Source organism: Panicum virgatum, chromosome 3N, assembly GCF_016808335.1.
Source record: "Panicum virgatum strain AP13 chromosome 3N, P.virgatum_v5, whole genome shotgun sequence".
In the NCBI taxonomy this organism is placed as follows: domain Eukaryota; kingdom Viridiplantae; phylum Streptophyta; class Magnoliopsida; order Poales; family Poaceae; genus Panicum; species Panicum virgatum.
Window position 1 is genome coordinate 24740864 of NC_053147.1, and position 12755 is coordinate 24753618.

Here is a 12755-nt window from a genome sequence, read left to right on the forward strand (position 1 = left end):
AATTTGCATGGTCAAACGAAGAATGGTCAGTCAATTGAACTTGGTGACGAGTACCGAGAGTATGTCGAGCGTCACGTCCGTTCTCGACTTCTCGTCCTTGGAAAAAAATTTGCTCACACTCTCGTCTCCGTGCCGGCAACTGGGCAAACAAAATACTGTTCTTAAAACAAAGAAAATACTTACTTGGCGTCTATACTCGTATTAATGCGGGGACGGCTACTGAACCAGGTAACGCAGCCGAGCGGTGCACCTCCTTTTTTTTTGAAAAAAAAAACAGAATTTTCCACACATACCACTTGCAAAGCTCAAGCTAAAAACGGCAAATGTGGCACCTATACTGAAACTGACACCTCGTGTGAAGATTGTACTATTTTAGTTGGAATCGTTATATGTGAACTTGTTAAAAAAAAGTGTGAAAGGGTGTATGTGTAGACACAAAGCAGCCAAATTCGAGTCGTAGCAGCATTTGAAGTTACGTTGGTCTAGTTTCTTTCTTACAAACTTGACATGAATCACTCAAGAGATAAACACCACAACTATTTTCCAGCATTTGAAGTTACGTTAGTATTGCCTGAAAAAATTACTCCAGTGTCTTGTTATTTTGGTTTCGAAAATTAGCATAAGGGCTACATTTACTTTACCGACTCCTTTCGTCCCACAAAGACTGTTCGTTTAGAAATTTGTTCATCACAGTACTAACATTTTGCATCTATTTTATGGCACGTGTGAAAAGGAAATAAGACTATAAAAGCTAGGGGTACTTCAGTTGTGCGAGAAATTCACATATTTGGTCTTTCACTATGTCTTATGTTTTTGAAAGAGCTCCATTTTCGTCTACTTGACACCATCTTTTACGGTAGCAATTTGATCTTCCTTTTTGTATAAAATATTATTTACATAGCTCAAAATACACATTACTAATAAAGTGTTACATGTCACTACAATTCCATATGTGATGACAATTTTCAGACACTTAAAATCTTTGAAAGACAAAAAAATTGTCAAAACTGCTACGGAAAAAGAGGTCGTGTCAGGTTAATGAAGACGGATAGGAGGTAGTCTTTGCTCTCGTTTGACACCACGGGCACTGTACTAGTGTACTGTTCTCTTTGGTACCAGCACTACCACCGCCCAATCAAGACCTGTCCTCAACTCCTCAAGTCATGGTCATCTTTCACCACACAGGATAAAAATTAGGAGCCTGTGAATGTTGATCTGTACTGCTTGTTATCCGGTCCTAGTACTGTTCCCCCGCTGAACCGTCATTAGCATCTGCTCCAAGACGACACCAAAATAAACGGGAAAAAAACGGGCACCCTGCCTTCGTCTCATCAACCAAAGATGAACTCATCAACCGTAGCAATAATGACGCAGCCATTTGACGGTGGTTGCGACCGGCTAGCCACCGGCCGCGCATCCGAGTCAAGATGCTAACGGGTCTAACCAAACCATTTTTCTTAAACACGTTGTGTCAATTTGATTGATTTCAGAGCTAAACGCCTACACCTGCTTCCACTTCGCTATGTTCTCCGCTATAAATTTGATCGGTTTCAACGTAGGAACAACCCAATCAAGCAAAATTATTTTGTTTTTGAAACCAAACTAAATCAAACTAATAGTTAGAGCAACCGGTTCACACCAAACCGAATATGGACTTAAGCAAAATTCAAACCGTTCAATCCAGTTAACACTTGAACCATTAGTAGCATGACATTTGAGATGTCAAAGGGTTTATTAGGCCAATCTCAATGGAAATGTCATGTGAGTGTCATGATCATTAAGGCCCTGTTTAGTTTCCAAAAAATTTTGCACAGTACCCGTCACATCAAATCTTCGGACACATGCATGGAGCATTAAATACAGTTAAAAAAACTAATTACACAATCTAACTGTCACAGAACGGTCCAAATAATACCAATCAAGTGCAATAATTAACACTTAAACATAAACCAGAATTACTGCACTCAACCGGTACACTCAGACCGCCTGCTGTAACCAGGATCGATTACACAGGAACGCCATGCAAGACTTAAAATGGTGCAATGAAATGATACAAGTGATCACGATGCAATGCTAACACCGAAAGAAAGATTATTTGGCAGCGCAAAAAGAAAAACTGCGGCTAGGAGCGAAACACGTGCAGAAATTCAACTTGCCGATATGAAAAAAATCACAAAACTTTACTAGCATGCAAATACGTTGGAAACACATGCAAGAAAAATTTATTAACTTTTATTGCAAAAAGGAAGACATTTATTTTTGCCCTAGCAAAATAAACTGAGCAACAATAGATCCATAAACATGCACACAGGATATGCTCCTGATAATTTTTCAGTGGACTACACATGCAAATAGTAGGCTACCATAAAATTTTCAGGATTTTTAGATAAACATAACAACCCATATAAAATAAACTAGCTTAAACGCAAACCATAAATTTAGCAGGGGCAAAAGTGGCAAAACACAGGCATAAGTATTTTTCCTCAGAAGCTTTTGATTTTAGAAACCTAACAAAATTTAGTTTGCATTATTCGCATTTTCCCTTGATTTTATACGAATTTTGCAAATCTCACTCAAATCAAATAAAAAAACAAAACCCACCCCTACCCCCACTGACCCGCGGACCCCACCCGCAGAGCGATAGAGGGAGCAGGGGCTCCTCTGCTCTGCCCCGGCGGTGCGCGGAGCGCGCGCACGGCGACCGTGGGGGCCGGCCGGCCAGCTGGGCCGCGCGACGGCTCGCGCGCAGGGGGGCCGTGCGCCTGCGACCGAACAGGGGCGCGCTCGGGGCAGCGCACAGGGGCGCGCGCGGGGGCAGCCCAGGGCGGAGCTAGGCGGCGGCGCGCGGCGGCGCGCGGTGCGCGGCGGTGGCGCGGCCACGGCGGCTAGCGCAGGGCCAGGGAGCGGCGTCGCGGGGCGGGGCAAGCACCAGCTCGTCCGGGCGGCGCTGGCGCGCGCAGTGGCGCGGCCCTGAGCCGCGCGGGCTCTGCCAGCAGCGTGCGGCGGCGGGAGCAGTGGCGTCCATGGCGCCCGCGGCGGCGTTCCGCCGGCGGCGGCGCTAGAAGGGAAGGGAAAGGAGCTCGGGGAGGACTAGTGACTCACCACGAACCCATTCTTGGGGTCAATTTGAGCAGGGGGGTGGTCGGAGAAACGGATTGACGCGAGGGAGGCGGAGCTCGGGTTGGCTCCAATGGCGGCCGACGGTAGGGTTAGGGTTTCGGCCAACTCGGCCGGGGAAGAGCTCAGGTGAGGGTCGGGGAAGGTGGAGGGCGAGGTGGTGCGGCTCCGGGCACTGTGAATCGAGGCACGGCGGCGAGGATGGTCGGCACGGCGGCCGGCGATGGCTCTGTTCGAGCTCGGCTCAACCCACGCGCGTGAGGAAGGAGAAGAAAGGGGAAAACGGACACGGCTCTGGGAGAGGGGATAAGGACGCGTTTGCACATCTGCGCGGAGAGCGAGGATCGACGTCGGCCGACGCCGCGAGCGTCGAGCTCGGCGGTGAACTGACCGAAAACAGGGGAGTCACCGTTGACCGAGATTGAGTGGTTTTTAGCTGACTTTGAGCCTCCAAAACTCCAAATTTTACATTGGAATGTGAAATTTGGCCAAAATAGAAGTTGTAGAGAACGATAAGAGCTACAACTTTTGTTTTGGGCGAAAGTTGATTTGAAGCTCGGATCATGGAGAAAAACGAGATCGAACACGGCTAAACAATGTTTTACCACACGAACTCGATTAACGCCAACGATGAGCTTAAGTCCATAATTAGCGGTTTAAGCACATGATTAGCATCGCAATTAACACTAGGGTGTTACACTAACTGATTAGCACGAGCTGAATTTTTAAATCTAATTAGTCTATAATTTGACATTATTTGTCAAGTAACAACGAAATGTGCTACGGTACCAAAACCCAAACTTTTTCACCAACTAAACACACCCTAAATTTCCTTATATGGTCGAAGAGCACTGGCTGATTCAAGATAATTATTAGAAGGAGATTTCTTCTACCTCTCAACAACTTTAGCCTCTCATCACAGTAAAAAATTATAGGGGGGCTTCGGAGGAGTTCCATGGATCCAACGGCGGTAGAGATAATGTCTTGGCATCTGCTGATACTGGCTTCTGCTAAAGAGAGAATGGAAAGTATCATCGTATATTACGATTTTGGTAATTGTACGATGATACTCCCACTTATACTGGTTTCTGATTATCCATCTATTCGATGCCGCCCCGACTTCTATAAGTCCAGGTTGCGTCCACAACGAGACGAGGGGTGATTGGGTGAGTCACGCTTAGCCGCTTAGGCCTGATCATCTGTCAGGTCGGGTCGGGTTCGGGTTCGAGTTGGGTCACTTCGGGTTTCGGGTCAAAAAATGTTGGCCCATGCCCGGCCCATGACATGGTTGGGTCGGGTTCGGGTTCGGGTTCGAGTTGGGTCACTTCGGGTTTCGTGTCAAAAAAATGTTGGCCCATGCCCGGCCCATGACATGGTCGGGTCGGATCGAGTTCGGGTTGAGTCGGGGTTGGCCTGCAATTTTGTGTGTAATTTTCGGGTTGGATCGGTTTTTTTAAGTTTCGGGTCAAATATTTTGGCCCGTATCTAACCCGTTACTTGATCGGGTCGGATTGGTTGGGTTTTTTCGGACGGGTTGGGTCGGGTTTGTCGGGTCGGATAGCCTGTGATCAGGTCTAGTCCTTCTCACAAGTCACACGGGCTCGACCACGACGACGACGGCGACCCAGGCGGTCGCAGCCAGTAATTTCGAGTGGTTTTCTCATTTCTACCGGTTAGTTAGATGCCAAGACATTTGTTTGGCCTTGGCATGCCAATGCAGCCAGCAAGAGGTGCTGCGGAAGATGAGGCGGCGCGTAACACTCGATCGATCGGAGGCTTTAAATCTGCAGCGGCTCTCGATTGATGGATGGATTGGTTTCCAGGTTCTCCGTACCTGCTCGCCGGCCGTCGCTGTCCTTGGCCGGTCCATGGCGTGGCTCCGGCGTCCGGCGGGGCTCGTGACAGCGACGGGGACCGGACGGTGGGGATCGCCGACCTGCGTGTCCGTCGAGTTGGTGGCGGTCTGATGCAGCCTTGCCGGGGTACGGTACACATGGGTGGGGCAGCTAGCAACCTAGCATCCCCTGCGCCCTGGTGCCGCGGGGGGTCCCTGCAAACGTGGTAGGACACGGGCGTAGGAGCAGGGAGGGATGGAGGATTGGGTCGGTACGGAGGCAAGGCACGGCATCGGATGGTCCTCCAGCCTCCAGGAACACGTATCGTAGAGGACAGAGGTGGTATCTGGTCTCTGGTGTGGCCGTGGGGAGAACGGAGTGGACTGGCGGAGGGAGGCAAGCAGCAAATGGCTGCGCTGGCAGTAGCTTGGGCTCATACGGGGTAAATGGAACTAAAGTACTGGGCTTCATGCCAGAATCCCTTTAGGCCCATGGTTGCTTTCGTTTCTTAAGAGTGGGCCCTGGTTTCAACTCAGGCCCGCATTCACTACGCTTGCTGGGCCCATCAACTTGACAAGTTGATCAGATTGGCAGCCACGGACGGCCCGATGGGACAACGACGACGCAGGTGTGCTAGCCCGTCGCGCGGCGCGGCGCGTCGGTGTTGCTCCCGGCCGACGCCCCGTCGCTACCGCGCGGCGGCAGGGCGGCGTGCGGCACCATGCCGCCTACAGCGTACCGTCCACGAGGCCACCGAACCCCCGACGCGAGAGGCTGTGGCTCCGCCGCTTCCACGCCGCGCCCGCGGCGAACTGGGGCCTCGGGGGCCATGTGCGCCGCCAGACCGCCACCCGCCGCGAACCTCGGCCGCGCGTGGGCGCTGCCCCCCGGCCCGGCCCGGGTGGCCGCTGTAGTGTCCGGTGCCCCCTCCCCACTCCCGTGCGGCCACGGCCAGCCCGTGACAGGCTGACAGCAACGCCGCACCGCCGCGGGGATACGAATTTTGGCGGCTTGCGGCGGCGGCGGTGGACCACGCGACAGGCCGCACGAGGGCCGGTCGCGCCCAGCACGTGCGCGCCACGGCCACCCGTCGGAGCACGAGCACCACCCCCGACCCCTGTTCGGCCCACGAGACAGGAGCACGGCGGGACAGGCAGGCCCTGGGAGACTGATGCCTGTGTCTTGGTTGGCTTCGCTGCTCCGTCGTCGGGTCGGGTAAGCTTCAACTTCTCTATCATCCATCGGGTAGCCGGAAAACTGAAGCTCCACGGAAATGGGCCCAAGAACACGACACGACCAGTCGATTATGCGCAGGTGCACGAATCCAAGCTCTCCGGATGCCTATATATAATGTCCTCACTCCGCACCGTGCATCACCACCACACACCGCAATCGCTGCAGATAAGCGCGGTCCGAGGATGGCTCCACCGGTACCCGCCGAGAACGGGATGGCTCGCAAGGACGCCCTGGCGCCGGCGATCTCCGTCGTCTCGAAGCAGACGGTTCGGCCGGCCGCCGGCGCCTCGGCGGTCGGGGACCTCAGGCTCTCGGTCTCGGACATGCCCATGCTGTCGTGCCACTACATCCAGAAGGGGCTCTTCTTCCCGCCTCCCGGCGTGGCGATGGGCCCGCTGGTGTCGTCGCTCGCGGCGGCGCTCTCCCGCGCGCTCGGCGTCTTCCCTGCCCTCGCCGGCCGGCTCGTCACGCTCGACGACGGCAGCATCGTGATCCGGTGCGGCGGCGACGGCGCGGCCGTCGAGTTCTGCCACGCGGTCGCGCCGGCTCTGTCGCTCGGCGACTTCCTCGTGCCAGGCGCCGACGTGCCCACCAGGCTCACGAACGCCCTGTTCCCCATGGACCGGACGGTGAGCTACGGCAGCCACGCCCGCCCGCTCACGTCGTTCCAGCTCACCGTGCTCCGCGACGGCGCCGTGTTCGTCGGCTTCGTCGCCAACCACGCCATCGTGGACGGCACCTCCTTCTGGCACTTCTTCAACACGTGGGCGGGGCTGTGCCGCGGCGCGCCGGTCCGCGAGCCGGACTTCCGCCGCAACTTCTTTGGCGAGTCCACCGCCGTCCTGCGCTTCCCCGGCGGCGGGGGCCCGGCCGTGACGTTCGACGCCGATGCGCCCCTCCGCGAGCGGATCCTCCACTTCAGTGCCGCCGCGATCCGCGAGCTGAAGGCGACGGCCAACCGCTGGAAAGGAACAGGTCAAGACTCCGAGGTTAACGGCAAGGCCACGCATGACTCCAAGGTTCAGGGTGGCCGCGGCCAAATCTCGTCGTTCCAGTCGTTGTGCGCGCACATATGGAGGGCGGTGACGCGCGCGCGCCGGCTGTTGGCTGCCGACAAGATGACGACGTTCCGCATGGCCGTGAACTGCCGCCACCGTCTGCACCCGCCGATCTCCCCGCTCTACTTCGGCAACGCCATCCAGAGCGTGGCCACGACGGCGACCGTGGCCGAGCTGGCGTCCAACGACCTGGGCTGGGCGGCGGCCAAGCTGCACGCCACCGTGGCGGCGCACGAGGACGGCGCGATCCGGCGCGCCGCGGCGGAGTGGGAGGCCGCGCCGCGGTGCTTCCCGCTGGGCAACCCCGACGGCGCGGCGCTCACGATGGGGAGCTCGCCCCGGTTCCCCATGTACGACGGGAACGACTTCGGGTGGGGCCGCGCGCTCGCCGTACGGAGCGGCCGCGCGAACAAATTCGACGGCAAGATGTCGGCGTTCCCGGGCCAGGCTGGGGATGGAAGCGTCGACGTGGAGGTGTGCCTCGCGCCGGACACCATGGCTTGCCTCCTCCGCGACGAGGCGTTCTTGCAGTTTGTGTCCACCCCTGCACCGTGACAGAGTGAAAAACATCTGATGGGCGGCGGCATTTTGCCGCGCATGCCACCGTTCCTGGATGGCTGGATTTGTACGCTTGCAGAAGATAGTGCTTGCTACTATTTTTTAAGGATTGGGAGTGGCCATGTGTTCATATATAGATGATTTGCTGCTGGTTCCTTCATGATGCCGTTGTAGGCTAGTGGTTATGACTTGTGAATATGTAAATCTATATCGCTCGAAGAAAGGGAGCCCATCCGGCGCTCGGCGCGTCCTTGCTGCACACCTGTTCTCCATGCGTCGCTGGCAGCCATCCGTACTTCGCGTTGGTCGTACGCGATGCGAGGAACATGCCGCGGGAGTCCTCCTTGTCCGGTGAGCTAATCGTGTTTGCCTGGTTCATCTTTTTGCGCCCTCTCCCTCCCTTCTCTCTCTCCCTCTTCCTTCCCCCACCACGCCGCCACTCTTCCGCCACCGGCTTGCCCTCCTCGAGCTCCACCCCGTGGCGCGGACCACGAAGCTCGTGGCGGAGGTCGAGGACGCGGCGCGACCCCCTCCTCCTGCCCAGCAGCGCGCGGAGGGAGCAGCTGCGGCCCGCCTCGGTTCATCCGCCTCGCCGGCCGGCAGCTCCTCTCCCGCGGCGGTCCAGCCTGGAGGCGAGGCGGCGGCAGCATCAGGCCCGCGGCAAGGAGGAGCGGGGCGCGAAGGAGGAGCAGCAGCGGTGGTCTGTGCCTGCTCCTCCCGTGTCCATGGTCGGGGCGGCCGGCGTAGGCGAGCGGCGTGCAGGGGATGGCTCGGCTTGCTACTTCTCCGCCGTTGCGTCCATGGCTGGCAGCGGTGCGGGCGGATCTCTATCCAAATCAGACGCAATTACTCCTATGGCGCTAGCAGGCAGCAGCTGGCTCTGTTCGGCCGGACGGACGCGGAGAAGAGAGAGGTAGGTCGTGCAAAAGGCGGAGCGCCACGACGAAGCTGTCGGAGCTGCGGTCCTCCTTCCGCTTCCGCCCCAACAGGCCGCAGCGGCCGCGGCCCTCTACATGCTCTGCACGGTGGCGGGCCCGTCTCCAGCAAATGAATCATCTGCAGCAATCCCGTCGTTGCGGATTCCCGTCGCGGCTCCCCTGCTAGCTAGACTGCTAGAGGCTGGTCCTTCACGTGAGCAACCTCTTGCAACAGCTACTCGGCTACGTCTCCGCTCGTGAGCAATCTTCATATCCTATGAAATTCTTTCTGTATACCCTTTTGTTTCCCCAGATTGATCTGCAATTCCTACCTACAGCCTTTTGTGTGCTCATGATTTTCCTGCAGGTCTGTCAACCATATGTGCTCGACCATTCAGCTATTCCCAATGAGGCATCTCTGTGGGTGATGAATACATTTAATAGCAAAAGGAAAGGTGATAACCTACAACTATTTCATCATTTTCCCAATGTTGAATAGTATCTTATTACCAACATGATACAGATATGTTCATCTTCCTTTTCTAAGATTCTCAAATCAGTTTCTTTTTAATTAACCAAGGAGGTATTTGGCAAGTTTTGCTACTCTGAAACCAACCATAAATCTGGCACCTGCGCACCTCAACTCTTATACTTTTCATATCACCTCATATAAATCATCTTTGACTTTGCTGCCAATATTGAAAAATCATCTGGATAGTTTTGGCTACATCTTAATGCTAAACAGGGTACATTGTTTACCTACAGAAGCTATTTAGTTCACTGTTATTAGGTTTGTAAATTTTATTCCCCATCATGTTGCTTTCATCCCTGTAGCTTTATTTACCTCTGTTTGGCCACATGGGCCATGGACAATCAATTTACCCAAGAGAAAATTACAGTGTGTAGTTCAGTAGACCCTGCAATGATTTTAACTTATTAGAAATTCCATATACTCTTTTCTTTATTAAAAAATAAAGAACATTTCAGAATATACTAAATGTTCTAAGGTACTCTATCTTTCAGATCTTTGTGGTATTCAATGTTCCGAAGTAGCCAAGATAGTAAAAAGATTACATGTCTAATTAAGTTACATGCCTATACTCAGTGTTCTAATTTGCTCTACCTCAAATTAGTATGTATTTTAGTATACTAGAATTTCATAGGATAGGAGTACAATCAGTTTAGATTGAGCATACTCAGATGTTTTTTTCCTTTAAAATTTCATAGGATAGGAAGGTACAATCAGATTGACTCTTTTCTCATTTCCTCTTTTATATTTTGTAGTATTCTGTTGCCCCATGACAGTATCAAATTATTTTTTAAAGCATTGAATATGTGTTATTTCTCAAGGCACCTACAAGGTATCAACCACATATAACTATGTGCACATTTTGTCGGTGTATAGACCCGGCGGCCTAGCACCAACTAGTGAATGCGCTGCGTATCCTATCTCTCGATGGTTGATGCAAGAGCTAACACGGTGACACGAGGGTTTATTCTGGTTCTGGCCGAGGGGGTCGTACGTCCAGCAAGGGGTGCGAGCACCGTATTATCCCGCACCGGAGTGCTTGTGTAAATCTATATCACTCGAAGAAAGGGTGGCCATCCATCGTTTGGCGCATGCTAGCTCGGCACGTAGCTCCTGCGTCGTGCTGGCGCCCATCGGTAGGTTGCGTCCGTCCTAAGCACCGTTGAAGGACAATCCATCGAGGAGTCCGGAGCAAGGCCAACGCGTCGTCGTTGCCAGTCAAACAAATGGCCTTTACCTGGTTCACCTTGCTTCTCGTGCCATCGTCTCTCTGCGCCGTCGCTGGCCTTGCTGGCCTTCGTTGCTCAACGCTATGGCTCAAACCCATGATCGACTTCCTCTGCCCGCCATGAGGAAAGCAGACCGCCACCGCAAACACGACCGCAACAACTAGCGGAGGTAAAAAGATGCTAGAGCATGATTGTAGAGTCTCGCTTGAATGCGAGCCTGCGCTTCTTCCTCCCTCTACTGAGCCGCACGCCCCATCCCAGATCCCGTCCTTCCTGAAGCCGCCTCCTCCTCCCCTCGCCTTTCACCTCTCCACTCTGAGAAAGCATCCTTCGTTGAGCTCAAGTCCCATGCGGCCATGCCGTCGCCCTCCCCTCTATTCGGCCTGCCGCATTTATCGACATCAAATCCATTTTTTTTGCGGCGTCAGCATAAGGCAAGCAGGACGACAGTTGGGAGACCCTCTCTCTCTCTCTCTCTCTGGCTGAGACATCTTTCCCGCACACTCTTTTTTTTTAGTATGCAAATTAATTTGGGCACGGATCTTGCCGTTTTGCAAGCATCTATTGTCTTGCGAGAGGTGTTCTTTCCCTTAGATGTAGGGATCATATCAAACAAGCTGCTTAAGGTCCTTACTTATTACTATCTAATATACTGTCAGTTTTTGTATGAACCTTGCTCAAACTGCATCTGAGAACTTTAGTAGCGACCTGATAAGGTCTGTGCTGCTTAATATCTGATATGCGTTCTGCATGAGGCCATGAGCCTCCTATTCAACAAATTTGAGAACATGGATGAACCTCTCTGTTCAATATAATGTATCAAAGAACATGCTGAGTATTGGTGCCTATTTTGGATTACAATATGTAGCTTTCCAACCGAGTGATAAGGCACTGAGATAATGCTTGGGTTTTCCATTGTGTCTTCATGAGAAATAATTTGCTCATTATACCTCTTTTGCCAAGTAACGTTTGAGCCTTTGTTCCCATGATATTATTGCTATAATCAGCAGTTAATATTCAGAGCTGTATGTGGAGTGTGGCTGCATTAGCCAGCTTTATCAAATTCACTGACAGTAATTTTAAATAGCGACTTTTGTTGCTATCTTTTATCCATTTCTTCTGCTCCTATTTTAATTGTACCTTTTTTTCTTTTATTTGCAGGATCAGATCTGCCATTATAAAATATTTCCACTACAAACTGCAGAGTACTTGAACATTTGATTTCCCTTCTGACATTGCAATTACAAATAGGTTCCTATACTTCTGCATAACAAATAGAAGTACAAAATGCATAGCTATATTTCTGAAGATATCAGTAAATAAACTAGCAGAGAAAACTTTATTTCCAAATTAAAATTATACATGATTAGGCTTACCAGTTTATTCATAGAGCAAAGTGTAACATGTTGGTGCATTTTTTAACCTAACTTGAAATACATGACACATGTTCTATGATACCCAAAGTTACATGACTTCTGATTAGTGGATCAGATTGGTAACTGTGTCATAACATGTAATTAATGGTTTTTTTTCTAAATTGGTTTCTACTGCAATCATTTTATGCTGTTAATAATCATAGAACTGTATTGTCATTTACATGCTTGGCTGAAAGTTATGGTAGACAACCTACCAAATTAAAATATTCTCAGAGTAGCAGTCATAGGGAGACATGACATTCATAAATTTTTCTAATAACATAGGTCTGCGGTTATATGGTATCCCAGAGGCTGTAAAAGAATCAAATATGGATATGTGATAGGGCTGGACTTCAAAATTATGAGTATGATCTATTGCAGTCAGGTTTCTGTCGTGCAACAAATATACACAGCTCCGTCTTTTAATTTGGCACTTACCTATCATAAATAATAAATCATGGGCCCAGTTTAACCAATCACCTGCATATAACAAACCAGGCCTTGAACACGTCGAACTTAACTTCACGGAAATTTACCATCACCTTGCTCCAGTGACGACGCCTACAACTACAGTTGCCATGTCACAATTATATACGCACATTACATGCAGGCGCGGCGTTAGCGCGCCAACTTTCCTAGTCTGTTTAGATACTGGAAAGATGAACTTCATCCTTCTATGAAGGAAAAATAAGACCACACAATTTGTAGCACCCGCTACTCACGCACCAACACAACACATAGCACCTAAAAAGGTACCAACATAAAATTCGATTCTAAAGGAAAATGGACGCCCATACAACTCAAAGAAACGCATCTAGTTGACATTTTGTCCTTACAATATTTATTTATCAGTAAATCTTG

The 12755-nt window shown here is 51.5% G+C and overlaps 1 protein-coding gene across 1 annotated transcript; it reads left to right on the forward strand.

Moving 5' to 3' along the window:
* The first annotated feature begins 6195 nt into the window (after positions 1 to 6195).
* LOC120665311 (uncharacterized acetyltransferase At3g50280-like) lies at positions 6196 to 12278 on the forward strand. The gene is made up of 3 exons (XM_039944844.1): positions 6196 to 8978; positions 9089 to 9176; positions 11641 to 12278. Exon 1 carries the CDS (start codon positions 6290 to 6292, stop codon positions 7799 to 7801), a length of 1512 nt encoding a protein of 503 aa, XP_039800778.1. The 5' UTR covers positions 6196 to 6289; the 3' UTR covers positions 7802 to 8978; positions 9089 to 9176; positions 11641 to 12278.
* Positions 12279 to 12755: the final 477 nt, after the last annotated feature.

Bases quoted from the DNA above. Each gene is read 5' to 3' on its own strand.
- LOC120665311 (XM_039944844.1), top strand. From the start codon at position 6,290: ATGCCTATATATAATGTCCTCACTCCGCACCGTGCATCACCACCACAC.